This window comes from Prionailurus viverrinus, chromosome E1 (genome assembly GCF_022837055.1).
Source record: "Prionailurus viverrinus isolate Anna chromosome E1, UM_Priviv_1.0, whole genome shotgun sequence".
NCBI lineage: Eukaryota > Metazoa > Chordata > Mammalia > Carnivora > Felidae > Prionailurus > Prionailurus viverrinus.
In genome coordinates, this window is record NC_062574.1 from 52,658,584 (window position 1) to 52,686,339 (window position 27,756).

General features: G+C 54.3%; 1 protein-coding gene and 1 non-coding gene across 4 annotated transcripts; one reads left to right on the plus strand and one right to left on the minus strand.

The window, feature by feature from the left end:
• The first annotated feature begins 6,231 nt into the window (after positions 1-6,231).
• NARF (nuclear prelamin A recognition factor) lies at positions 6,232-27,044 on the plus strand. 3 transcript variants are annotated; one of them, XM_047831713.1, is made up of 12 exons: positions 6,232-6,898; positions 8,133-8,213; positions 10,142-10,285; positions 13,167-13,299; positions 15,300-15,434; positions 17,551-17,669; positions 18,916-19,045; positions 20,003-20,066; positions 20,779-20,916; positions 21,195-21,352; positions 22,610-22,853; positions 23,132-27,044. In XM_047831713.1, exons 1-11 carry the CDS (start codon positions 6,872-6,874, stop codon positions 22,849-22,851), a joined length of 1,371 nt encoding a protein of 456 aa, XP_047687669.1. In that variant the 5' UTR covers positions 6,232-6,871; the 3' UTR covers positions 22,852-22,853; positions 23,132-27,044. The 3 variants fall into 3 exon arrangements, with proteins under 3 accessions (XP_047687669.1, XP_047687670.1, XP_047687668.1); XM_047831714.1 differs by having other exon boundaries at positions 23,333-27,044; XM_047831712.1 differs by having other exon boundaries at positions 22,610-27,044.
• TRNAQ-CUG (transfer RNA glutamine (anticodon CUG)) lies at positions 26,120-26,191 on the minus strand. The gene has a single exon. It is a non-coding gene; the product is annotated as a tRNA-Gln (tRNA).
• Positions 27,045-27,756: the final 712 nt, after the last annotated feature.

The window sequence follows — 27,756 nt, forward strand, 5'->3', positions numbered from 1 at the left end:
TCCGGGGCGGAGGGCGGAGCGGCTGACTTCTGAACTGCCGGAGGCGGGGCGGCTGACTTCCGGACTCTAGTGAGCGGGCGTCGCTGACTTCCGACATTAGGGGGACGGATTGGGGGTAATTTCTGGACTGCCGGGGGCCGGGCGGGGTGGCTGACTTCCGGATTTAGGGAGCGGGAGTTGCCGACTTCCGGGGTTGGGGACGGCCAGGGAGTGGCTTCCGGACTTCCGGGGACGGGGCGACTGACTTCCGGTATTTGGGCGCGAACTGTAGGTTTCCACCCTGCGAGGTGCGGAACGACGGACTTCCCTGACTGCCGGGGGCGAGTAGGGCGGCTGACTTCCCCAGCTGGGGTAGGGCTGGGGTAGGCCTTCAGACCCTCTGGTTCCTCCACCGCTTGGAGGGAGAGTGAAAGGGGTGCCATTAAGGCACCTAGGTGTTGTGCCGGAGCAAAGCTAGCAAATGCAGTCAGGAAGCAGGTCGCCTATGCTGTTGACAGCCACGTGCTAAGGACGCCACTCTAACTGGGGGTAACTGAGCCCTAGAAAGTCTGTAAATTATGCCTCAAAAAAGCCTCACTTACAATGTCAATAAAAAGCAGTCTCTGGGGGCGCCTGGGTGGCGCAGTCGGTTAAGCGTCCGACTTCAGCCAGGTCACGATCTCGCGGTCCGTGAGTTCGAGCCCCGCGTCGGGCTCTGGGTTGATGGCTCGGAGCCTGGAGCCTGTTTCCGATTCTGTGACTCCCTCTCTCTCTGCCCCTCCCCCGTTCATGCTCTGTCTCTCTCTGTCCCAAAAATAAATAAACGTTGAAAAAAAGCAGTCTCTGAAGTTAATGTAGCAACAGACTATGGCAAAAAAATGTAAAAACTTTAATATCGAAGTACAGATAAAATCATTCATGGTTTGAAAAGTTATTGTAAAAAATAAATCCTGCTACTTTGATCTATAGATTCAATGTATCCTATTAAGATGTTAACCTTAAAAATAACACTGCCAGCTATTTTACCAGTAAAGATGGGATTATTTGAGAATAGCAGAGAATCCCAACCCAGAACAACGAGCAAGTCTGGAGACCAGGATGTGGAGGCTCTTTTATACAGTCGGTGGGTGGGCGGGGCTGTTGTAAACAGAATGTCCATTGGACTAAACTGGGAGCTGGGAGTATAGTGTCCTCTCATTGGCTGGGCTGTTGCCGGAGCAGCAGGAAACCTTCCTGTTGCTGGGTAAGTAGCGTCCACCTGCAAGGTGCCTCTCCTCCTGTTGAGTCTGTGAAAGAGCGGACCTATGCCGGCCAACTCCATCTTGTTCTGTGTCCTCCACCTTGAGTGACTATGCCCCCGACATGCCCCCTTTCCGGGAAAAACGCAGAAACCTCAGACCACGCCTCCTCCCCTTGAGTAACCTGCTCACCCGTTCAAATTTCCAGATCAAAACACACCTGGTGACCTGCGTAACAGGACTCCAGCCCTTCCCCAGCCAATCGCCGAGGCCACGACCCTTTCCCAGCCAATCGGCTGAGGCCACAGCCATTACCCCACCAACTGCCCCTAGACCCCTATAAAACCTTTGTGCTTTTGAAACTCTCTCTCTCCGGTATCTCGCCGGTGTGTCGGTGCAGGTAGGGGATTGAGCTCGAGCTAGCTCGAATAAAGGCTCTTTGCTTTTGCATTGGACTCGGCTCCCTGGTGGGCTTTGGGGATCATGAATTCTGGGCATAACATCTGTAATTGCTAACTAATGCTGGGCCAACAGCTCCCCCTGCCTGCCTCCTAACTCCACGCTAAAGTTTTCCTTTTATTACACTTCCCCAAGTATATTAACAGACTACAAGTTTAAGCTATTTTTTTTAATTTTTTAAATATTTATTTTCGAGAGAGGGAGAGAGGGGAGGAGGTGGGGGAGGGGCAGAGAGAGCCAGAGACACAGAATCCAAAGTAGGCCCCAAGCAGGGTTCAGACTCAGGAGCTGGAAGATCATGACCTGAGCCGAAGTTGGACACTTACCCACTGATCCACCCAGGCGCCCCTCAACAGGCTAAAAATTTAAATCTAAACAGCCCATGCAAGGCAAGTGGGGAAGGGTAGGTGTAAACCAGAGATCCTTAACCCCAAAACAACTTTCCCAGTGTAGCTGGGAAAACGAAACACTCATGTGTTTGTGATGATAGTTTATCTATTGCTAATAAACATGCCCTGATGTCTGCGGAAAAGAGTTGTGGTAAGAGAGACTGTTTTCTCCAGGAAAACCTTGTGATGCCCGCATAGGTGGCCTTTCTGCTCCCTCTCCACCAAAACACCACCTTCCCTTACTGCGGCCAGGTGAGGACCCGAGTAGGACCCTAACTTGCCTTTCTAATGCTGGCCAGATGAGGAAAGGACCCTACCTGTATGTCTTCACCGTATAGTCACTGTCTACCTGCCTCAGTGATCTCCAAAGTGGTAAGGCCAAGTGATATGTGGGGTGCCGAAAGGCCATAGGAGAGTTTGTATTCCTGTTTTTCTTTTTTCATATTTATTCTCAGTGTGTTTTATAACATGCATAACAGTATAACACTGCATATTACCTTATAAAGAAATATATGAACATCAGTATGCATAACCCTACAAGTTTACCAATATAGGCACGTGATCAAAAATTTGGAGATGACTTTTATACTTTACCAGTCTCCTTCAGACACTCTCTGCTGTGGTTCCCGAACCTGAGCATGCATCGGAATCACCTGGCAGACTTACTGAAACAGACGGCTGGTACCTGTGCCCAGTCATGGGTGGGGCTGAAAATATACATGTTGCTAATAGCGCTGGTCCAGGAACCACACCTTGAGCACTTTGAGACCGTCTCCTCTAAGCTGTAGCAAAACTGGGCTCTGTCTGAGCATAGCCTCGCCGACCTGAGCCCTCAGCTCACATTCCTTCTTGAAGTGGACTTCCTTCTTGAAGACTGATTGGAATTGTTAGTACTTCCTTTAAGTTCGTCCTGCTTACTGCAACAGGAAGTGGTCTTACTCAGAATTTGGGTAGAACTGGGATGATACCTAGGAAATTCTACTTTGCATTACATTTGTTTGCGTAATTTGACCTTTTCTACTAGATTATAAGGTGTTTAAAAATGAAGACTGCGCTGGACTCTTACAAATGTCAGATGTGTAACCAAATGATAGTCAATTTGGTTAAAATCCTGCTGACTATTGGCAAAAGCAAGACTGGAAATACAACATCCATAAAGAGGGTACTGAGTGAATAAACCTGTATACTGTGCCAATTACCAAGGCATTAAATCCGCTCTAAATTCAAACTTCATTGCCTGATCCCTGAAAATGGACCTGAACCCCTAGTTTTGTGTGCTCTCTGCCATGGTGTTAAGCTTTGCCAGTAGAGGGTGCTGGAGAGACACTGCAGGAGGAAGAGCTTTTCTTCCTGGTTGTGTTTTGCGGGATCTGCAGGCCTGCTTTGGATCCTGTGTCTTCCTCTCACTCTCTGCTCTTCCCCTGCTCTCTCTCCCTCTCCCTCTCTCTCTCAAAAATAAACATTAAAGATTTTTAAAAAATGTCTCTTAATGCTGTCCACTGGAAAGTCCTGGAAACAATGACGAATGCAGTAGCAATGAACAATACTAGTACAGATTTTGTGGTTTTTAAATAGCAGTTGCTACTAAAGGAACCAGGCTTTTGGGAGAAAGGAGTGATTTCAGGTCTAAAGCAAGAAATGTACAAGCAGATGTATCAAAAAACAAACAGACTATTAGCATCTTGTTAAAAAATTTTTGGAGCCTAGCTGAAGAGATTTTCTATGCCAAAAAGAAAAAAAAAAAAGGATTTGAGCATCAACAAGAACAATAATTCAAATGAATCAAGGCACCTGGGGGGCTCAGTCAGTTGAGCGTCCAACTTTGGCTTAGGTCATGATCTCAAGGTTCATGAGTTTTAAGCCCTACATCTGGCTCACTTGTGTCGGCACAGAGCCTGCTTCAGATCCTCTGTCACCCTCCCTCTCCCCCTCCTCCACTCATGCTCTCTCTCTCTCAAAAATAAAACATTTAAAAAATATGAATCAAAAATCTTCAAGGGTTTAAATCCATAATTCATAATGATCAATTTTAAATCCTTCGTTCACTTTCAGAGGATACTAAGAAAAGAACTTGGATTTTTTTTTTTTTGACAGATTCATTCATCCTGCCTTCTTTATAAAATTTACAACAGAGTGGGCCACCCAGGTGGCTCAGTCGGTTGAGTGTCTGACTTCAGCTCAGATCATGATCTCACAGCTCGTGAGTTCAAGCCCCACATCGGGCTCTGTGCTGACAGCTCAGGGCCTGGAGCCTGCTTCAGATATTGTCTCCCTCTCTCTCAAAATTAAATAAACATTAATAATAAAAAAAAAATTTACAACAGAGTAACCAAATAGTGAATGAGAGGAATTTATCATTATGAAAGTATTCCCACTAGTAAATTAATAAGAAACTGGGGCCCCTGGTTGGCTCAGTCTGTCGAGTGTCTGACTTTTGATTTCAGCTCAGGTCATTATCTCACGGTTCATGGGATAGAGCCCCACACTGGGCTCTGCACTGATGTATTCTCTCTCTCCCTCTCTCTCTTCCCCTCCCCTGCTCGTGCCCGCTCTCTCTCAAAATAAATAAACTTTTTTTTTTTAAAGAAGAAACGGTAGGGTTAAAAATTGCTATAATAAATGAATGGATCCATGCAGTTTCATCAATGTGCGCTAATTAATATCACAAAAAAAGATGGTTAGTATAAACTCCTGAAGGAATTACAATATATATGAAATAGGCTTGCCAACAAATTTAACCCGTGATCAAAGCATGAGAATGTTCTAACTACTCTTTACTGGAAACTCAGACAACAAGGATATATGAAAGGACTCCACAAGGACACAGGCAGCAATTCTTGGAAGCCCTACAGCCGAATCACCGGATTCCTTTATAGCGATATGCAAGGAGAAGCCAGCAGGATGTGGATGGAACCTACAAATTCAAACGCACACACAAGCCTGTAGACCAGGAGCTCTCCATGGTGTCTTTGCGACTTCTAAGTGAGCTGCAAGTTATTCTAAAACAAAATTTTTAAAAAGAGACGCAAGAAACACTCAAACCAATGAATATATTAGACCTTATTTAGGTCCTGATTTAAACTGAAAAAAAAAAAAAAAGGTTCAATTTAGGGAAACCTAGACACTACATATTTGATGAAATTAAGTAATTGCAATTTTCTTTTTTCACACATTACGGTAATGGTATCATGGTTACGTTTTTAAAATAATAATGAGAAATATATACAAGTGACAACCGCAAAATACCCTGTTATTCATGCTTAAAACTGAAGGAATGTGTTTTCTGAGAGCTGCTGACCTAGATTTGAGTAATGCAGAGAGTTAATCTGGGAGCCATTTAAGACCTCCTGAGTTTAGGGGAACCAGGGTGGCTCAGTTGGTTAAGTGTGGGACTTCAGCTCAGGTCATGATCTCACAGTTCATGGGTGTGAGCCCAGCATGGGGCTCTGTGCTGACAGCTGAGCCTGGAGCCTGCTTCCCATTCTGTGTCTGCCTCTCTCTCTGCCCCTTCCCCGCTCGCACTCTCTTTTTCTCTCAAAAATAATAAATAAAACATTTTTAAAAAGACCTCCTGAGTTAACAGAGGCATTTGTGAAAAGCTGTATGAAGCACTGGAAATCCTGAAACTGAATCAAGGAAACCCTCTTTAGGCTGGGTTGGGGCCAGGCAGGGGCGCTCTCCGTCCACGACCGCTGGTCTCCAACGCAGACCCCGCAGGATCCTTGCAGGTACTCAACTACTGCAGCAGGACAGCCCAGCCAGGAGAAGCAGTCAAGCTCGGTGCTGAGAGGCCACTACTTTACTCCACTGGACTTTCTGTTTACAATAGCCTCTGCCAACATCCCCTTTTCCTCTAAAAGTGTGCTCATCTCCTTTGTTTCCAGACTTGCCTATTATGGTTTTGGTACAGCTAGCTTGGTCCCAATTGCAATTCTCTGTTATTCCCAAATAAACCCATTTTTTTCTGGTAAAATGGCAACTCGATTTTTAAGGTCACCAGTTACTTTTCCTATTCTCTACTCAAGTTTTCTAGGCATGCCTCTCGTTTTTGATCATCCTGTAAGGAGCAGACGCTGATTTTGTAAAGTGTTTATTTTCATTATTAAGAGTTAAACATTTTCATTTTAGCCCCGCAGGTGGAGTCATCACTCCCAGAATCAGTAACTGCTCTCTATTTGTAAAGCAAGCATCCACACACCTGCCGAGAACTTCCGGAGGACTCATTTCACACCTAACTTCGTGCGCCCTAAGGCGCCACGTGGTGCACACCTGCGCGTGCGCACTGCCACCGGGACCGGCCTACGTGACGCGCCTCGGGGCGGCAATGGCGATGGCCCGGCGAAGCCTAGAAACGGGAGTGAGGCGGCGCCGAGCTGACGGCCCAGCGCCCCAGAACAATTCGGGGCTGCCTCCTACAGAGAGGGTCCGCGCGTCCACCCCGCACCCGTCCCCGACCCGCGCGCTGCCAAAACGGGCGCGAGAACTTGCCGGGCCTCCAGGGCGTCCGCCGCACCCCGCCCCCGCGCACTCCGATTGGCTCCGGGGCCCGGCCCGCCCCTTCCCGGTGCTCTCATTGGCCTAGGCGGAGCCGTGCGGGAGGGAGCCGCATCGCCCTTTTCTCACTTCTATTGGTTTAGTGGTGAGGCCTGTCCCTTCCCAGCGCTCTCATTGGTCGAGAGGAGACTCCGGGGGTGGGGCCGGCCGGGGGCGACTACAACAAAGGGCGGCGGGTGGAGGGCGTCAGTGACCGCGTCTCCCGGAGCTCTTCTCAGGCCGAGCCCTGGCCCCCTGCCTGCCCCGCTCCAGATGAAGTGTGAGCACTGCACGCGGAAGGTGGGCTCCGCGCACTCGGGGTCGGGGGTCTGGGCGTGGGGGGCCGGGGGCTGCAGGGAAAGGCCCGGCTGCTCGAGGTCAGGAGGTCGGGGGCCGGCCCGGCTGAGATGGGCCGCCCCGGGTCAGGGAGTCGAGGGTCGGCCTGTCCGGGGTCGAGGCTGCTTGGGGTCAGGGGATCGGGACTGCGGGAGCTCGGGGCTGCCCGCGTCTGCGGGCATGCGGGAGCCCCGGTGCCCAGAGCGGGCAGCGCCAGCAGCTGCGCGGTCCTCGCTCCCGGTCCTCCGGATCGCCGCTCCGGGCGCCTCTGCGTCCGCGTCAACATGCACCCTTGATCGCGTGTCTGGCAGAACTAGTTGGGGTTTTAACTGGATGGAGGGAGACTGTAGGTGGTTGGTAAGCTCCAGGCGCTGCACCTTGCCAGGTGTCTGGAGCTACTACTGCGTGTCAGGTGACGTTTTCAGGTGCCTTGTAGTTAATGTTACAGTTGGGGTCATGCTTCGTCTTTCTAGTTTTCCGTGCACTTGTCCATGCTCGCAAAGTATTTTTGAAGCCAGAAAAAGAATACTAAAAAACCCCCCAAAACACCAGCCTCTGCAACCACTCAGGGCAGTCACGGAAAACACCATTCTTGATGTGGATGATTGAAACCATGATCAAAAAATGTTTTTGAGGCGGCTTTTCTACAGCTAACATGCTTATAGTAACAAAACTATACAGGCAGGAAGGTCTGGGCTGGTCCTCTCCACCTGTGTAACCATGGTAACTGGGATGGCTTTCCACACTTGTTTCTAGGCAGCGGAACATACATAGCCATTCAGTGCATGAATGGGGTTTTTGGTTTGTTTTTCCACAAATTGGCTCATATAAATATTCCATCACTTTTTTTTTGTTTTTAACATACAGCAAGTGCGTTTTCAGAGCTTCACGTACAGTTCTAGTCCATTGTGTTCTAAATATGATGTGTGTGCAGGTAGTCGGTGTTGATTTACCTGTGGATGGAAGGCCCCATTGTTTCTAGTTCTCAGTTACTAAAAGGGATACAGATACAGATAGAGGAGGGGGTGTGTGTGTGTGTGTCTGTCTGTCTCCGTGTGTCCACAAGTACGGCCGCTTTTATTTTTGTAGAAAAAACTTCTGCACATGAGGTTAACGGAGCGGAGACTATGCGCATCTTTGCAAATTCAGGGAGTCAAATTAAAAGTTGTTCTTTTATATGTTCCTCTGCCTTTTCAAGGAATGTAGTAAAAAAACAAAAACCGATGACCAAGAGAATGCATCAGTCGACGTACCAAGTCTGGCCCTGGAGAACAGAGAGGCAAGTAGTTTTTCAGTGTTGTATTCGCCTGGAGTGAACGGCTGTGGCCGTTTTTGCCCTCTTCGAGGGCTCCTGTCCCCAGCACGTCATGCTCCAGGAAAGAAGGTACTGAAGTGGTGCCCTGCCGGGGGCCACACACACACACAGGTCCGTCATTGCGAGGCACGTGACCTTTTGAGACAGAGGTGCCCGAGAGCCAGCCTTCCGAGAATACACCGAGCCAGAGCAAGCTGCGTGAGGAACAGGGAAAAGCGTCCTCCTTAACCGTTTATTGGGAGGAGTGTCATAGTACTGGAATATCCAATTTCATGTAACGAAAAGCTTCATTCTGTAAAATGGGAGTGTAGGTAGGTAACTTATAAAATAATCCAAATCTGATCCTGTAAGGTTATTTTTCTAACGGTTTCTTCTCTAAGTCCGTTCTTGAGTGTTTGCATCCTCCTCAGCTAGAAGTGACGGTTTGTGTTTACGGGGGAGGTCGCTCTTCCCTTGGAAAGTCCTGGTACCGACCTCACTAGTGGAGAGCTGGCAACGTGGGGCGAAGAGCAGCAGGGTCCTCTGTAGTCTCGACGTCTGGCCCGACAGGAACTGGTCTCGTCCCTCCTGTACTGGCACCCCTCTGTGGTCCGGCGGCCGTAGGGTTTGGCAAGCAGTAGGTGAGAACGGCACCCAGGGCACAAAGGTGGAAGAGGCGGGGAGTGCCGGGTGCCTCCCACACCCACCCGCTGGCCTCGTCATCTCAGACAGACACCTAAACCCTGGAGCCCCAGTTTCCTTATCAGTGAGCCGGAGAGTCGAGTTACTTCCCTCCCAGGGCCGTGGTGACACAGAGATAAGGTGTGCACACGGCCTCAGTGGACGCCCTGCCAGCACGGTGGGTGGTACCCCCTCTGTGAGCAGGTCAGGGGTGGGGTGCGCTTTCCAGGCACAAGGGAGGTGTGGACAGAGTGCTCTGGGGGAGGGGCAGTGGAAGCCATTGAGGGCGTCTGGGTAAGGGGACAGGTCGTATGTGTGTTTGGGGGCAGGTGGCTTAAGGTGGCTAGAGCAGGGGAGGATGAAGGAAACGATATGGGAGACGGGGTGGTGGGGCCTGGGCAGGCCCGCCAGAGTGGCAAAAGCAGGAAAGGACGCAGCGCAGGCAGTAGAGTGCAGTTCTGGTTCCACAGACGCTGAGCTTTCTGTGGGATGGCCGTCTGGAGCTCAGGAGGGTGAGAGCCCCGCTGGAGGTGAAGGCTGGGGAGGTGTTGGGGGTGGGGAAGCTGGCACTGCTCTGGAAGGTAAGGCTGATGGCAGAGCAGGGGTGCTGGGCAGTCTTCCGCACGGGCACACGTTTAGGAGACCAGAGGCAGGGGAAGGACCAGCCCTGGCCCAGGAGAGCCTGCAGAAAGGACGGGGTGGTGCACCGGGCAGGGAGGAAGTCCTGCTGGGCACAGTGCAGAGCGTGCTCACAGACACCCCCGCAGGCACGGAGAGGCCGTGTGCTCCAGACCCTGGGAGTGGCAGGTCCGGCCCCACCTGGGAGCACGTTAGAAGTGCAAACTCTTGGGCCCCATTCAGACCTGAGGCCAGGCCACGGGTTTCCATGGGGAGCTCACCCGGCCAAGCAGGAGTCCTCAGGGGCTACACAGAAGGGGAACAGGGAGGAGAAGGTCCGTGCCAGCTCCCAAGACACAGGAATGGAGGTTTTTTTCCCACCACACGACAGTGCCGTCCTGCTCCTACCCTCGATTGTCATCTGTGAGACTCCCTGGTGTCATCGTGGCCTGTTCTGTGCCCCTCCAGCCCCTCGAGCTGCAGGCCTGGCTCCGTGCTGCTCAAGGGGGTCCATGTCCTGTGCTGGTCTCATGCTGCCACCCTCCCTAGAGAAGCACATGTTAGAGTTTTTACTGAAATATCAGACCAAAACCTACCTCATCTTTCTTTTGTAGAAGGGAGAATTCCATAAGTTGGCCGATGCCAAGATATTTCTGAGTGACTGCCTGGCGTGTGACAGCTGTGTCACTGCAGAGGAAGGGCTCCAGGTCTCCCAGCAGAACGCCAAGGACTTCTTTCGAGTTCTGAACCTTAATAAGGTAGGGCTTCCGGGGCACCTGCTGGTGCTGCGGCCCAGGGGGCCGGTGCAGGTGAGTCGTGAAAGCCTCTGCTGGGGTCAGGGCATAGGTCTTGGCCCTGGCCCTGTGTCCCTTGCCTGACTCTGCCCTCTCCAGAGTCCACCGCCAGCCAGAACGATCGCCACCCAGGGCTACACTCCCTCGCTGACGTGGAACGAGGCAAGGTCCCCGGTCTATTCACAGAGGTGGGGTTCTGGTCTAATGGGCTCATCAGGCTGGGCCAGTGCTGTGGTCCCTCAGCTGCCCTGTAGACCTGTGTCACTCAGCTGTGAACAGTGTCTTTCCTGACAGGAAGACAGGTGAAAGGAATGGCCAGGGAGGCAGGGGAGCTGGAAGGCACACCTGGGTCTGCCCCTTGCAATGCGCGGTGTGCCCGAGCGGGGCAGAGGCCGGGAGGAACGTGGGTTGGACGTGGCCCGGGACGGAGCCAAGCGACGTTCTCTGTGTTTGCCACCCCTGTGGCGTGTTCTTGGGTACGTCCTTCAGCATTTTGGGGGCACAGTTTCAGGTAGAAATAACATGTTGGGTTGTCAGTATGGTGTCTGTCCGTCCCCTTCCTGGCGTTCGGGCTCCCTGGGAGGTCTGTGGGCAAGCAGCGGGATGGACTTTGAGCCGGGAGGCCTCACCCTGTCGGCTCCGGTCACCGTGCTCGCCCGCCCCTGCCTGCTCACCCTTGTCCTTGTCCGAGCAAGATGGCTTCGGCTGTCTTACTACACTGAGCAGACTCGGCTCACTTACGACGCACCTTGGTCCCCCCACACACTGGCACATTCCACGGAACAACTGCGGGCTTTTCTTCCTTAGTGGCGGTACTCTGTGCCAGAATCTCCCTTTATGCTCCTGCAAGTGATAGGTGACAACGCCCACGTCCCGCTCTGCTGACCACACCTGCTCTCAAACTCCTTGCTTTTCCAGTGTGATCGCTAGAAGATCCCGTTTGCATTTTCTTCATCGTCGGTGAGGCTGAACATCTTTAGCATGCTCATTGACCACATTGTATGCCGCCTGTTCACAGCTCTGTGAGTTCGAGACTGCACTCGGCTGCCAGGCGTTGAACAGCTTGGAGGGCCGTTCTCTCGCGTAGACAAGTCCAGACTCAGCCATTCCCAGCCCCTCCCCCCCAGCCCCCTCGCAGCACCCTGGGCCCGGCTCACAGGGCACAGGTGTCTTCTCCCGGGTGGAGCGTCTCCCGTAGTGTGTGTGCGCACTCCCGTCACACTTGAGTCACTGGATTTCTGGAGCTGTGCAGGGCGCTCTCTCCTCACTAGCTTTTAATTTGCGTTGTCATAAGAAGGCTTTTGTACTGCTAGACGCACGTACGGTTTATTGGATTCTATTTTAACAGGCCCCAGCTGCTGGTAGACCCCATCCTTCTCTTTGTTCTGGGTTCTCCTCTCTCGGCTGACCTTGTACTATTGGGTATTAACTGTGGGACTTTGACGCGAGTTGCATTGAGTCAATAGGTTAATGAGGGGGAAGTTTATATCTTACTGAATAATCTTTTCGTCCATGATCGTGGTTTGTGCCTCTGGTTAGGCTGTGTGACCCCCCAAGTGTTCATGTTGCCTCTTTGTCTGTTCTCTGCAACTGTGATGTGTTCTTGGTGTGGCTGGGTCTCTGTGGTTGTTTCGTAACACATACCGCCTCTTATCTGTTAAATTCTGTAATACTGATTTTTGTTGGGGTGGAAAGCTTTTGGTTTTCATGTATCATTTGTATGTAGCTATTTTGTAAGCCTGATATTCTCCTAGTTTCCTAGGTTACTTCCAGTTTTGTAGGTGTGTTGTCTGCCAGTGATCACTTTTTTTTTTTAAGTTTATTTTGAGAGAGGCAGACAGCATGAGCGGGGGAGGGGCAGAGAGAGAGAGAGAGAGAGAGAGAGAGAGAGAGAGAGAGAGAGAGAGAGAGAGACCCAAGCAGGCTCCACACTGTCAGCACAGAGCCTGAGGCAGGGCTCAAACTCCACAAACTGCCGTGTCCCTGACCACAACTCGAGTGGCTGGCTCACCAGCCCAGTTTCACAAAACAGCCATTTCCTTGTTATTTATTCCAGTGAGTTGCATACCCATTTGCTGCAACTGAAATGCTGACGCCTATGGGTATCTACCAGAAATTCTGCAAACCTCCACTTAATGGTACATCTTTATGAGCATTTCCACCGAGGTCTGAATCGAGATGTTAGTACCATTTATCACCACTGTTATCGGAGGTTGAGTTTGAAGGACCTAGACAATACAATCAGAAAAAGAAATCAGAACTGTGTAGATCAGAAGATGTGAAGGTTATCATTGGCAGGGGCGCCTGGGTGGCTCAGTCGGTTAAACATCTGACTCTTGATTTCAGCTCAGGTCATGAGCTTACAGTTTGTGGGACAGCACAGAGACTTCTTGGGTCTCTCTCTCTCTCTCTCTCTCAAAAAAATAAACAAACGTTAAAAAATCAAATTGACGAAATCTCTTAGGATGTACTTTTTTTTTTTTTTTAATTAGAGAGAAAGCGTGAGCAGGGGAAAGGGGGCAGAGGGAGAGAGACTGTCAAGCAGGCTCCACGTTCAGCGCAGAGCCCCACAGGGGGCTTGATCTCACGACCATGAGCTCATGACCTGAGCCAAAATCAAGAGTCAGACGCCTAACTGACTGAGCCACCCAGGCATCTCAGGACGTCCTACTCTTTAATCCTAACTTTTTCCATGTCCTTAATCATACTTGCTAGTGCTTGTATATCTAGGAGGCTTTCCACAGAACATCTATGACATTCTGTCTCTTCTGACCTTTTTATTATAATGTCTTACGTTACTTTCCGTACTCCCCCCGTGAATGACACTCTACTCTGTTTCTTCCAGAAATGTGATACCTCACAGCACAAGGTGCTGGTGGTGTCGGTGTGTCCTCAGTCTCTGCCTTACTTTGCTGCCAAATTCCGCCTCAGCGTGACTGATGCATCCAGAAGACTCTGCGGCTTCCTCAAAAGTCTTGGTGAGGCTCCTTGATGTTGTTTGTGCGTTGAGGATGCCAGTTTGTAGCTGCCCTCTGTATCTCCAGAGTTCGGCTTGCAGGGGCGCAGCGTAGACGAGGGCTTCCCTGAGCACCTTGAGGAATGTAAGAGGAGACCCCGCGGGCGTCCCTTGCCCCTTGCTGTGCAGACAGGTGTGGCCCGGCCTCCAGCAGTGGCAAGGGACGGAAGGGAAGGGGTGGCCGGGGACACGCTGGAGGTTCCTGCACTTGCCGAGGAGTGTGGTCTCGTCCCAGCTCCCCGGGCCCACGGAAGGCGTTTCGTAGAGCCTCATTCCTGCGAGATGACTGGCATCTGAGTTCCCAGGATGTGCTCTGAAGAGCAGAGCAGCGAGGGAATGGGCTGTGTCCTGTGCACAAAACAGGAAGGTGGTCCCTTTCAGACATGGTCAGGAGCTCGGACGTGAATGAGCTAGAATGGCACTGTGCAAGATGGCGGTAAGAAGGCTCCTGTGTCACCCGCTGTCGTGGGACCAGAGCCGCCCAACCCCAGCCCCCCACGCCACCATGCACAGAGCATCTGCCGCCCCGTGTGCCCTCGTGCACACCACCGCCAGGTGGGCTCAGGCGAGGACAGCGGGGGCCGTTTGCCAACACGAGTTTGTTTTTCTGCAGTGGTTTTTAGAGACCAAGCACATGGGGGATTCCTAATAGAATAAGGTGATGCTCAGAATAAAGACGGCCGCCTCCTCGGAGCGCTGGGCGTGGAGTGGGTTCCCCGCACACTGCCTGCTCCCAGTGAGGCCACAGCTGCGAGCGCGGATTTAGCTACCCCTTCACACGTGTGATCTGAGAACACCTCAGGTCAGCTCGGCCTTACCGAAGGCCAGAGCTCTCTTCTCATGGGGAAAGGCCCTATTTTGGGAGGAAACTTTTTTTTTTTTTTTAGTTTATTTATTTATTTTGGCAAAGAGGTTTAGAGCTTGAGCAAGGGAGGCAGAGGAGGGAGGGGAGAGAGGAGAATCCCAAGCCGGCTTCGTGTTGTTAGCACAGAGGCCGACACAGAACTCCATCTTATGGAACATAAGATCATGACCTGAGCCGACATCCAGAGTCGGATGCTTAACCGACAGCCACCCAGGCACCACTGCTTGTGAGGGAATTTTTAAAATTTATTTTGACAGAGAGAGAGACAGGGAGACACAGACTCTGAAGCAGGCTTCAGGCTCTGAACTCTTGGCACACAGCCCAATGCGGGGCTCAAACCCACAAACCTCAAGATCATGACCTGAGCCAAAGTCGGACGTTCAACCGATTAAGCCACCCAGCCTCCACTTGCAGGAGAATTTTTTGAAAGAAAATAATGGGCATTATATGTTAATAAAATACATTTGTAGCGAAACTGATTTAAGGTAATACTTCAAGTGATAAGATGATGCTTATCTTTATAATGTTTCTTTTTAGGAATAACTTTGCTTTTAAGATTTAGACTAGCTGCAGATATTAAAGTTATTTTAACTTTATTGTAATTATTAAAAATGTATCATCCTTACGAGCCAATATTAAGAAAATTTATTTTAAAAAGATAGCTGAGAAAAGATAGGTGGTTACAAATCATAACAATTGCAGCCAGCAAAAAGGCATGACCTGCCAACTTACTCATTTATTTTCAAGACCTCAAGGATCATCACAGACTGAAACGTAGCCACTGATTGGAAGAGAGTGGTGCTGGTATCTTGCAATATTCCATTACTTTCCTGGGCTACCATGAAGCGTTTATGTAGGTGTAGAGAGAACAAGAAGAAGCCAGAGAGAAAATACTTGTATGTTATTGTGAAAAGTGATGCATGTTTATCGTGGCAAGGAAAGATTAAAGCACAGCCCTGGGCTTCTGCGGTTTGTGAGGCGAGAGTGAGGAGGGAGATCGTGCAGGGGTGCCATGGAGTCTGTCCTTTGAGTCTGATCTTCGACTCTCCAGACTCTTGCAGGTCAAGAGAAGCTAAATGCTCCCCTCGTTCTTGCAGGGGTGCACTATGTCTTTGACACAACGATCGCTGCGGATTTCAGCGTGCTGGAGAGTCAGAAGGAATTTGTGCGTCGCTTCCGCCAGCACAGCGAGGAGGAGCCTGCGTTGCCCATGCTCACCTCCGCCTGTCCGGGTGAGCGTCCAGCGCCCGCTGCTGTGCCTCCGTTGGCCCGAGGCAGCGTTTCTCGTGGGTCTGCCTCGGGGGCAGGAGAGGAGGTGGGTGAGGTCAGAGGTCCCAGGCCCCCTGGGCTTTTGGGTCAGGAGGGAGTGAAGTGCCCGCGGGTCCCCTGCACATCCGCCCGAGCCCCCTCTCACTGAGCCTCTGACTGACGCAGACCGGCCCCCACCCCCGACCTGGCCTGATACTTGCTGCGTTCAGGGTTTCAAGCTGTTCAAGTCTGTTTACATGTAGGTCTGGAGCCTCTGGAATGTTCTTCCTAGATAATGATGCACTTTCCTTCGGGAGTTCTTTCTACCTAAACGTGTCAGGACTGTACGTTGTTCAGCTCCATACCCTCTCTCAAACTCAGGGAGAGGAGGTGAGCTTCGGTTCAAACCTAGCCCTTTTCTACGATTGACATTGTCATTTTTGCTTCCCTGTGACAAGGTGAGGGAATTGAAGCAATGTCAAGGTCAGGTGACATGACCTGGCAGATAGAATCGGGGCGGGGGGCAGTCCTTGCTGGCTCACAGGGCTCCCCGGTCCTGGGGTACCCTTGCCGCCCACAGGCTGACAGAACGCCTCCTGTTGGGTGTACCTTTGCCCGGCACCCAGCAGCGTATCTGCAGGCCACTTCCCCAAGCACCTCCCCTCGTCCCATCCCGTCCGTGGTCCGACGAGGAAAGTGCCAGCGTCCAGGTAGCGCATTGTCACACCTGTGCTGCTGTCAAGCCGGCAGCAGCCTCTCTGTCTCCGGGGGAGGTGAAGGGAACCCTCAGGAAAAGCTAGCCTGTCTGGTTTCAGATGCAGGGAGCCGTGGGGCCTGGGACCCTGGTTCCTCCTCTCTGTCCCTGCTCAGCCCTCTTCACCCAAGGCCGGGTGTCCTCCGTGGGCCCTGGCCCTTACCTCCTGGTGTTCTGCTTGATGTTGTGGGGCGCCCAGGGCCAGCACACAGCAGCCTGCCCGCAGCCCAGAGGTGCCACCTGCCTGGGAGCCGTGTCTCGAGCTGCTGGCCTGGGCACTGAGACCGGGGGGCAGGGCCTTGGGGCCCCCAAGGTGCCACGGTGTTTGGCAGTTTCTCATCTTAATGTTTGAGGCCGGGACGAGAGAGCCCTCCTCCAGGGCCCCCTCTCCTGGGGCTTTTGGGGGCCGCGGCAGACACTTCCTGTCCTGGAGGTGACAGCTGTGGTTTGAGTTTGTTCGGACGGGATTGTCGTGTCAACTGGTGCCTGCCGCTTCTCCCTACCGGGGGCGGTCACAGGACAGTGGCTGGCTGTCCCCAGGGTCTGACGAGCGGCTTTACCGCCAGGCTTCTGTGCTCCCCCGTGTGCCGTGGTGCGCACGCCCAGCTGGGGGTCAGCAGGCCTCTCGCCAGGCTTCTGGCCTTGTAGTTCACTGATCTCTCTGACTCCTGTCACCCCTGGAAACCATAGCAGGGGTGACCCCAGAGGGCACAGTGGCCGTCAGCCACTCAGGAAATGCTTGTACCATGCTGGGCACGTAGTAGGTGGAGAGCAAGTGTGCTGTCTCTTACTGTCACTGGGGCGTGAAATCCTCCTGTGGTCCTCGCCCTAAGTGAGGAGTTGGCCGTTAACTTCTGATAGGTGAGTGGAGCCGGTGGCTTTGTGGCCGATGCAGCATCTGAGCATGGCTGCCGGCTGCAAGGACGGTGTTGTGGCCGGCACGGTGGAGAGGGGCCCTGTCCCCCCGGGACGCTGCCGCGTGCCTGCTCCTCTAAGCTTGTGCTCCTCCTCTTTTGGGGGACCCCCTGTGCCAGCTTTCACTTCCTTCCACTCTGTCCTCTCCGGCAAGCCGGCAGGGGCGTCTTCCCGTCAGGGGCAAATGCAGCTGGGGTCTGCGTGGCCCAAGCTGCTGAGGAAAAGCAGCTTGGCGGGGGATCCGCCACCAGCTCCTGGGGGGGATCCGCCACCAGCTCCTGGGGGGGATCCGCCACCAGCTCCTAGGGTCAGGAGAGGTGTCTGGCTTTACCCCAAGTGACAGGGTCTGGGAGCGCTGAATTCCTCGTGTGTGACAGAAAGCAGGAGGAAGCCACTGTGAGGAGCTGACAGGGGACCCGTTCTCTCCCCAGGCTGGGTCCGATATGCCGAGCGGGTGCTGGGCCACCCTGTCACCCCCCACCTCTGCACCACTAAGTCTCCCCAACAGATCATGGGCTCTCTGGTGAAGGATTACTTCGCTAGACGGCAGGTAAGCCAGCCTCCTCCCAGAGGGCAGCAGGTGGGCCAGGAGATAGGGAGTGTTCCACCGCGCACGACCAGGGTGGTGTCAGACCCGGACCGAGTGGAAATGCTGCCATCCTGCTGAGGGAGTCCCTGGCCTGTCACCACAGCGAGCAGCTAGTGTCTGATCTCTTGGCTGCATCTGCCTTCACGTGACGGGAAATCTCCCAGCCAGGCCCCTGAAGGCCGTTCCACATCCCTCGCCTGCCCCGGCTCCCCCACCATGGACGGTGCCCCATCATCAGCTGGTCCCTGTGCTGTCCCTCCCCACGCAGACCCCCTGCATGCCATCCAGGGCCGCCTTGGGAGCCTGGTGGAGGCCAGGCCTGGGTCCTTCCGGAGGTCCCTGACACTCTCATGCCATCCACGATGTGGCCCCTCCCGTGGCCTGCTCTCCAGCTGCCAGAGCCCCCACAGCCCTCCTCAGTCAGATTAGACATCTCTCCAGGGAACCATCAAGGTCTGGCCCTGCAGGAACTGGAGGAATCCCCCAGACCCACAGCCAGTTTCAGGAAGCCACACAGTTCTGGCATCCTCGTTAATTTAGCAGTGGGAATGTTCCCTTTTCATTCCTTCGCTCATAACATCACCACAGCTTGTCAGTCGTAAATGTGATGTCAGTGTGTATGTGTTCACTTTGGGGACAGAAAAATGAACTGTGGGACTGCCCCAGCCCCACTGCTTGGGGGAGTCCAGGAGTTTCCTGGTCCTGTGGGCCTGCTGAGGGCCGGCCGGCACCCTCCGCAGACTGCCCCGAGTAGGGTGTTTCCACCGAGGCCTCTCCACAAAGGTCACTCAGCAACTGTGCCAGCTCCTGGCGTGGCTACCAACTCCAGCTCAGCCGTAGGCACCAGAGGGCAGCTCCGATAGGCGTCACTTGGGAAGTTTCCAGAAGGTCCAAAGGCAAACCAGCCAGGCATCGAGCAACCATCCGTGTGGCTTACTCTTAACCATGTTTGGTCACTGTATGCAGAGGTTTCAGGGGAAACGGGTTCAGCTTTACAGCTCTTCCCTGGCATCTCCAGGCCATTGGCCTTATGGGCTCTGGGTGAATCTGCCCGGGTCTCCAGGGCACGGTCTCCCCGTACAGCTGGGAGGCAGGCACAGATCGGAACTTGGTCTGAGGAAGGCCCTGGGGGGTGTTGTGGGCACTGGCACACAGCTGCCCTCCTCGCTTCCCGCAGCCCCAACCTGGGTTTGCTCTTTCTCCCCAGAACCTGTCCCCAGACAAGATTTTCCATGTTATCGTGGCCCCTTGCTACGATAGGAAACTGGAGGCCCTTCGAGAAGACGTTCCCACAGCTTTGCACGGCTCCCGGGGTGCTGACTGCGTACTAACCTCAGGTGAGGGGGGTGCAGAGCTGGGGACTGCTGGGGCCTCTGGCCCGTCATCCTCTGAGGTCACGGCAGGCCCCCCGAGGGCCAGACTGCAAGAAAGTGGAGAGAGGCAGAGCTCACGCAGCGCGGAAAAGTCGCGTGTGAGCCCAGAGGCTCTGCGGACAAACCTGGAGACAGAGTGGGGACCCACGGTGCTCCAGCGCCCTGGGCCTGCTCTAGCCTGTGTGCTGGGGTGGGGGTGGTTCCTCGGCGTCCTCCAGGACCGTTCCGCAGAACATCGCAGTCTGCGGGTGGCTTACGTCTGCTGAACCCACGTGGGTGTACTTTAGGCCAGTTCTCGGGGGCAGGGACTCCTGGGCGTGGGTCCCCTGACCTGAAACTCCAGCACGAGAACCCCCGGGTCCCCGGGGAAGGGAGACAGGACGGCCCCAGCAGCCAAGGAAGGGTAGATAGTGGGTTTTCCTGAAATGCAGAGTCCATTTTACTGTCGTTCTCAGACGTTGAGTCCACTCGTGTGCACGTGATGCCTCGGTGGCTGATGTAAACTTTAGCTGTTTCCACAAAGCCTTCCGGGGGCCGCTGTGTGGAGGGAAGTAGGAGAACAGGTCCCGGTTCTCAGCTCATCTCTTTGCACACAACCTGATGCCATGTGAGGGCAGCCACTGCGCCTTGGTCATCTGTCCACGGGAGGCTGTGTGCAAAAAGTTTCTGCTTCAGAAACAGAAATGTGGAGAGATGGCACAATCCCTCATTTCAAGGGCAGAAGGAGGAATTGGACTCTTCTTTCGCGTTTCATCAGTTTTTCATTTTATTGGGATCACATTGCACTAGAGCTGGGTTCCTGCCTCCGTGAGCATGACGGCGTCCGGGGTCGCTTTAGCAGGTTTCCAGTGGGGACCTGATTTGGGAAACAGCTCCTGAGGACAGCTTCCTCGGTGCCTCATGCCCCTTCTTTGTCTGCAGGTGAAGTCGTTCAGATAATGGAGCAAAGTGACCTCGTGGTAAAAGACGCTGCCGTTGATACTCTGTAAGTGACTTTCAGGGAGGGGCACCTTGTGGGTGGAGCCTCCTGTATGAGGCCACGTGCAGCCAGGGGACAGGGTGTGGGGCCCCTGACCTGGGTTTCCCCTTCCACTGTTGCCGCTCAGCCCTTACCACAACCCGCTCTTCCTGGCTCTTCCATGGGATGCGGGCGGGGCCTGGTGTGAGATGCCACTTGGAGGAAGGGGGTTTCCATGGTGACATTGACATGCCAGCACCCTCCATTTCTGAACTTCGTGTGTTCCCGACATCGAGCATCTGGACCTGCCCGAGGCTGGGTCACCTCCTGGGGAGAGTGGCTCCCTTGGGCTCCACGCAGGGCGAGTGTGGGCTGTTTAGCCGGCGAGGCCCTTTCGTGGACGGTCGTCCTGAGGTTTACAGAGTTTAGTCAGCTGGCTGCAGTGCCCGTGGCCAGAGCCGGTGCCTGTCGCCTGTCCCCGCTGGGTACGTGCACACGCTTCCGAGTGGCCCAGAGATTCCCAGCTCTATCCCCAAGTGTCAGGGTTCCAGGGGAACGTGCCTGACGTGGGCGCACCAAGTGGGGCTCTGCCTGCTGCTTTGTCCGATCGTTAAAACTCAGGAACGTGAGTTTGTGGCCCCAGAGTATAAATATCTGCGAGGGGTTTCTCTCTTCACGGGGATCATAAGACTTTGGACATCTGACTTAATCTTGCTGTTACTCTTTCCTCCCTGGGAAGGTTCGGAGGCCTGAAGGAGGAGGAGGTGAGGCGCCATGATGGAGCCAGCTCCGACGGGTACCTGGCGCACGTCTTCAGACACGCCGCCAAGCAGCTGTTTGACGAGGACGTGGGGGAGCTCACCTACCGCACCCTGAGGTCTGCCTGTGTGGTCAGCGCTGCTGTCCAGGGCAAACTGCCCAAAGCCAGCCAGGCCTGTGTGTGTGTGTGTGTGTGTGTGTGTGTGTGTGTGTGTGTGAGTTGGGGTGGGGGCTGTCCTAGGTATAGGGTTTAGAACAGCCAAGATTAAAAAGCCTTCTTTGTTTTCGTTCGCAGACTTTTCATTTTGCTAACGTTTCCAACTTAGATTTGAAAACAATTGTCGAGCTACAGAGGAAGGACTCTGTAGATGAAAACCCATTTTGTTCCCCTTACAGGAACAAAGACTTCCAGGAGGTCACCCTTGAAAAGAACGGGGAGGTTCTGTTACGCTTTGCTGCTGCGTACGGCTTTCGAAACATCCAGAATGTGGTTCTGAAATTGAAGAAGGGCAGGTTCCCGTACCACTTTGTGGAGGTGCTCGCCTGCGCCGGGGGTAAGGCAGGGGGCTCCGCCCGCAGGCCTCGCCCAACTCTGACACTTCGTGGGTGCCGCCCTGGTGGTTGACACGGTGGTCCCTGTCCTCCTCTCACCACAGAGCAGAAAAGCCAGGTGTCCCCTTAGAAAAGCCCTGGGACATAGTCCCAGAGAAGAGCTGCACCTGGGGGGCACCAGGTGAGGGCCTGCTCTCGGTTTCAGAGGCCCCACCTGTGGCTAGGCCCCACCTGAGGGACAGAGAAACAGAGGCCAACCAGAGGGGCCGGGGCGGCTTCCCACAGCAGAGGCCACGGACTTGCTGGTGTAGCGGGTGTGGGTGTCGGGGGAGAGGATCCTGTGGCCTCCAGGTGGCAGTGGGACCACTCGTGCCCCGAGTGGGAAGGGCCCACGAGATTCGAACCTGCCTGCGGAGAGGAGGCGCGGCTGGGGCGCTAGTGAAAACCCGCCAGTGTCTGGGGAGGCCACGTGGGGGCGCGGGGGAGCAGACGGGTGCGGGTGCAGGTGAGGAGGCAGGGGGGCGGGGGCGGGGGCCGGGGGTCTGAGGAGAGGAGCAGACCCTGGGAGAGCGGGCAGGGTCCTCCGCCACCACTGAGCGTCTTCAGGATTTGGGGTCAAAAGTGCAGCTGCTGGGTGCTGCCAAGGGAAGGCGGAAGGGGACTCGACCAGGGTGGAAGTTTGCTCCCAGTTCTTTTCCATGAATGTCATCCTATAAATCGTGACATCATCTAACACATTTGGAGGTAAGCAGCACGCCTGCGTGAGAGGCACGCCCTTCATCTCGGCTGCGGTACTTGGGCGGGCAGGCTCCTGTGCGGGCTCCCAGGTTCCCGTCCCCTCCCCAGTGCCGCCCGGGGTGGGGTGGGGGGGGGGGGGGGCTGACCAGCACCCAGAGGCTTTAGGAGACAGCGGTGGCGTGACTGCCCGTTAGCGGTTTTCGTGCTCTTCTGGTTCTGATGAGTTTCAGGAGAAACCAGAGGTCCGGATTTGCCTGTACAGCCATCCAGTTCTAAAGGTTGGCAGGCTATTCGGTTTTAGGTAAAAACTGTTCCCTGGAGAGCATAAGTAGGTAAGACTAGGAAGCATCCGGGGCTGCGAGCCTGTAAGCTGCTGTCCTTGGGAGCTGGGGGCCGCGCGTCGAGTCCGGCTCCAGACTCTGGCCACGGGACGCCGCACGCGGTGTCGTTCCTCCTCTGCCCCGGAGCCACTCCCTTCGATGCAGAGGAGAAAAAGCATAGGCTCCCTGCTTGTCTTCCAGGGTGTTTGAACGGCAGGGGCCAAGCCCAGGCGGAGGATGGGCGCGCAGACAAGGCGCTGCTGCGGCAGATGGAGGGCAAGTACGCGGACGTCCCCGTGCGGCCCCCCGAGACCAGCGCCCACGTGCAGGAGCTGTACCGGGAGTGGCTGGACGGGGCCGACTCCCCCAGGGTCCGGGAGGCCCTGCACACCGTGTACCAGGGCCCGGGGCTCCCTGCCGCCAGCCGAGACATCAAGTGGTGAAGGTGGGCAAGGCTGGGAAGCGGGCCCCGCCACCGCCCAGGGAGGGAGACGCTGGAGGAGAACCGCTCCGCTTCTCAGTCATCACTGTGCTTTCCGGAGCTCTCTCCCCCTGTGTGTAGGCGGCTCCCTCACTCGGTTTGACGTGGTGCTATCTTTGTAACGTGTGTTCAACTGGCATATTTTAACAAGAGAGGAGGATTGCCCCAATTCAGTACCCTTTTATCTTAAGACTGAAAAATATCCCAAAGAACAAAAATAGAGACAGACTACTATCTTTTAGGCTTAAAAAAAGAAATCTAAAAAGTGTCCTGCGAAGAGCTAAGACCCCAGAAGTTCAGATTCACGTGCCTCAGAGCGATGTGACGTGGAAAAGAGATGAGAGGCGGGCAGGCTGCGGGGGTGGTGGAGCCACGGTCCCTGGTCTGCCCGACTTGGCTCTTACTTCACCCACTTACGTTACTCCTGAAAACATTTTTGCCAGAACGTGAATAAATTGCATCCTTTCGGAATCGGGGGGCTCGTGTACAGAGCTGGATTTCCGGATTTTCTGGTAGCAGTGGGCCACGTTCCTCGCCGCTGCAGTTGTCAGAGAGCGGTAGCAACTGCCTCCTGGGACCAGACCTCTGGCCAGGGGGCCCCAGACTTGCACTTTTACATTCTGCCTTTAAGGAGAACTCCCCTCGAGGTCGGGGAGGCCTGGCAAGGGGGACGGAAGGACGGAGGACAGACTGGCTGCCCCGCTCGGGCCAGGGTGTGTGATCGGGAGGCTTTCATCTCAGTCCCTCCCCAGCGGGGTTAGCAGGGGACAGCCCCCCCCGACCTTTGCCGTCTGAGTGACTGTCATCCTGCGGCCCGCGCCGCTCCTGTGAGCGCCTTAAAGAAGGGATAGAACGTGGTTTCCCCGCAATACAAACAAGGGCTAGCAAGCAGCCAGAAACCTCCAGAACCGTGGCGCTCCACATCTGGGCTCGTCCTCCAAAAGAAAGACATCTGCGAGTGGCCTGGGTTTGGTTTTTCAAAGCACTTGGATTTGGTAAACACGAGTGATGTTGATCCTCTTGAGTCCTCCGTGCCGTCACGCCCTGGTGGGCTCCATTTCCTTCATCGTGTTCCGTATCCTGTCCGGCTTGATAGCCGGCTAGGGCGTGAAATCGTACATTTTTCCTTTCCATCTGGTCACGACCGGTGTCATCCTCCACAGAGCTGACTGCGGAATAAACAGTTGAATGTGTCTGAGTGTGGAGAGTGTGTCGAGAAGATGCCCCTTCCCGCTGGGCCACGTGCCCCCTCGCCTCACTGTGGCCCAGAGTAGGAGCGCTGTCCTTGCTCTCAGGGGACGCAGAAAGCCACGAGTCAGGTGTGGGGGCTGCGCCTCTCGCTTCAAAAGCAGTCTCTTCCAGGGGCGCCTGGGTGGCTCAGTCGGTTAAGCATCTGACTTCAGCTCAGGTCATGATCTCACGGTTCATGAGATCGAGCCCCACGTTGGGCTCTGTGCTGACAGCTCGGAGCCTGGAGCCCGCTTCGGATTCTGTGTCTCCCTCTTTTCTGCCCCTCCCCACTCACACTCTGTCTCTCTCTCTCTCTCTCAAAAATAGGTAAACGTTAAAAACTTTTTTTTCTCCAAAAGCAGTCTCTTCCAGCTGCAGCAAAGCCCCCTGGTGGCCAGGGCCCAGGATGACAGACCAGGTGTGATCACACGAGGTGTGGGGTCTCATCTGCCGCACATCTTGGGGTTACGGCCACCTTTGTCCTAACTCCAGCCCTACGTGCAGAGAAGAGGGGGAGGCCCCACAGTCAAGCTGGGCTGGTGCACAGAGTGTCTGGTGGGCAGTGGTGGGGCCCACCATGAGGAGGAGGGCCGAGTAAGTCCAGATTCACGTTGCACCCAGGACCCGCTCTACGGAATGCTGTCACTGGAGCCGTGGTGCTGCTAGCACCTCCTGTGGACCATGACCGTGTCCGGCAGCTTTGTGTGCATGGTGGCCGTCTTGAATAGCTCTGCTCTCCAGTGCCCTGCAGAGCCCAGATTTTTCCATTGCACTTCCGCCTGGCCTTGGCCCGTGGGCCAGTCCCAGCCGTTGTAGACCCTGGTTCTTCTTCCTCGACTCTGCTGGACTGCGGATCGGAACTCAGCCATTGTCTACACCATCAGTTTGATGCTGGCCTAGGGTGTGGAGCAGGGGCACTGCCTGTGTGCCGGCCCCTGTGCTGCTGACCTGACGGTGTTCTCTGACCTCAGTTCCTGGCCCAAAGCGGAGCCTCTGGCTTCTGGACACTTGGTATTTACAACATCACCTCCTTTCCCTCGGGCATTGCCTTTGTTCCCAGTCGGAAACGGGCAGAGCAGTTAAAACAGATTTTTTATGCACAAATAGGGAAATCTCTACAGGCACGTCACCAAGGAGTCCTCACTGTAGGCCCGTGTCATAATCCACGAGCAAATGTGGGGGCTGGGCTCTTCTGGGGTGCTTGCCTGGGCCTCAAACCAGACATGAGCCCATTTGCACAAAGACCGGGGGGGAACAGGAATGACGAGAAGGTTGAGCCCCGAGGCTCTGCAGCTGGCAGGAGCAGGACTGAAATCCCATCTGTGCAGCAGAGTTGTGATGGACCCAAGGACCAGCTCCTCCCGCTCCCCTCAAGAGGACAGGGTCTTGCCAAGGTCACGTGGGAACAGACACAGAGGTAGGCCCCCGGCCCTTAACTCAGGATTTGTATGGATCTGCTTTAATAATGAAAAGAATTCACGTTTCCTGGCCGTGACAGTATGAGCCCCTTTTGGTCTCCCTTTTTAAAAGCCAAGCTAGAGAGAGGAAGTACACGTTAAAAAGAGCAGAGATCAGGAAATCTCTAACATGTTCCCTCTGCGGGGTCGGGGGATGGGCAGGAGCCCTGCTGGGCCACCCACACAACCCCACTCAGAGGTCTGGACCTGGAGGGTCCCTGGAAAGGTATGTGCCCAAGTGGAAGCTATAAGAGCCCCAGGCCTCTGTGCACCCTGAGGGCAGACTCGCCCCTGCACCAGACCATGCCCTCTAAGCCACAGGCAGCAGCGCATAGGGACTAGGGGTGTCCTGGTGGACATACAAGGAAAAGGTGACCGGTGACTGAGGAGGGGCCAGTGGTGTCAAATGGAGACTGCAGCCAGGGGTCTCCACGTGAGCTCCCAAGTGGAGACCCTGGTCTGGGAAGCACCAGGCTGTCCTGCTGAGGGCTGCATTGCTCACTACCTGGCACTGGGAGGACACAGAAGGGTCACAGGTGAGGCAGGTTCCACCGAGATTTGAACTCGGATCGCTGGATTCAGAGTCCAGAGTGCTGACTGTTACACCATGGAACCATAAGACACCAGGGCTGCCGTCAGGCTACCCTTGGTCTGAGGGCACTGAGGGAAGAGACACCAAAGTGGGGATCAAGGGAAGGGGGACAAAAAAGAATTGTGTAGGTCCCACCCAGATTTGAGCTCGGATCGCTGGATCCCGAGTCCAGAGTGCTGACCATCATACCGTGGAGCCGGCTGCTGCTGTGGGGCCTGCACACCCTGATAGGGAGACAGAAGGGGACACGGAGAGTGAGGTCTGCAGGCTGCTTCCTGGGGAAAAAAAGATGAGCCTGTAGCCGCGGATGGTTTCACTCCATAGAGCCCTGGGTTATGGGCCCAGCACACTTCCAATGAGCCACTCTGCTGCCCAGGCCCTGAATGTGACAGGTCTGATGGTCACAGCCCCTCCAGGCCAGGGGATGAGAATGGCAGGCTCCTACAGGGGCCGGAAGAGGGCAAGGCAGGTGCCCTTTACAAATACAAGTGGATTTCTGCTTTCCCTCCTTCAGTTTCCCGTGGAAAGAAATCTCTGAATTCATGTCCTTTTCTGCTGTTAAAAACAAAAAGTCAAGAAACACAACCTTCATAGCCCAGAGTGTCCGTGTCCCTGGGCAGTGGTGGCAGGTTCTGTGCTGCGGTGATGGTGGTTGGATTCTGGAAAGGAACAAAAACAATGTTTTCCCCCATCATTTGAAAAGGACTCCTAATTTGCATGATTATGAATAAACTTTTCTTTTAATTCTATTTCTTCTCTTGGTCTACTTCTTTTGTGTGACCAATAAAGTTGTTTCTCCAATACAAAACTGCTTTGTTATGACCTCTTGCTGTCCAGTTGTATAATTTGAAAAAAAATAAAACCCTGCACTTTCAACGTTTTTGTTTTTGTTTTTATTTATTTTTGGGACAGAGAGAGACAGAGCATGAACGGGGGAGGGGCAGAGAGAGAGGGAGACACAGAATCGGAAACAGGCTCCAGGCTCTGAGCCATCAGCCCAGAGCCTGACGCGGGGCTCGAACTCACGGAGTGCGAGATCGTGACCTGGCTGAAGTCGGACGCCTAACCGACTGCGCCACCCAGGCGCCCCAAACCCTGCACTTTCAAATAGGTATGAACTGTTCTCCCAAGAACATGCCTTTTGGAAAAAACAACTTTCATGCTGAAGCTTTTCAAGTAAAAAGCATCTATAGAACTTGCTGTTGTATATGGTGGTCTCCTCTCGAAAGCCAACAGAAGCATCAGGAAAGAGACACAGACACTGAAACCGCTGAGGTCAAATTATGAGTGTCAGCCAGGATGCTCGAAGGACATGGCTGCAGGGAGTTTAAGGAGCAGCATTAAAGGAGGCTAAAAGGAGTACTCAGCGCCCCACCCCAGCCACCGCACCGGGCACCGGGAATACCCAGGCTAGGGAGCAGTTCCTAGGAGTGCTGAACTGGATCAAGCTCCACACCGGAGCGGTGGCCTCAGTGGAGGGTCAGCCCGCGTGCAGGCAGGAAGGTGCTGAGGAGTACCCGCCCAGCCTTTCTTCCCTCGCCTGGAATCTCCTTGCCAGTCCCTCCCATTGGCTACAGCCCTTTGGCTC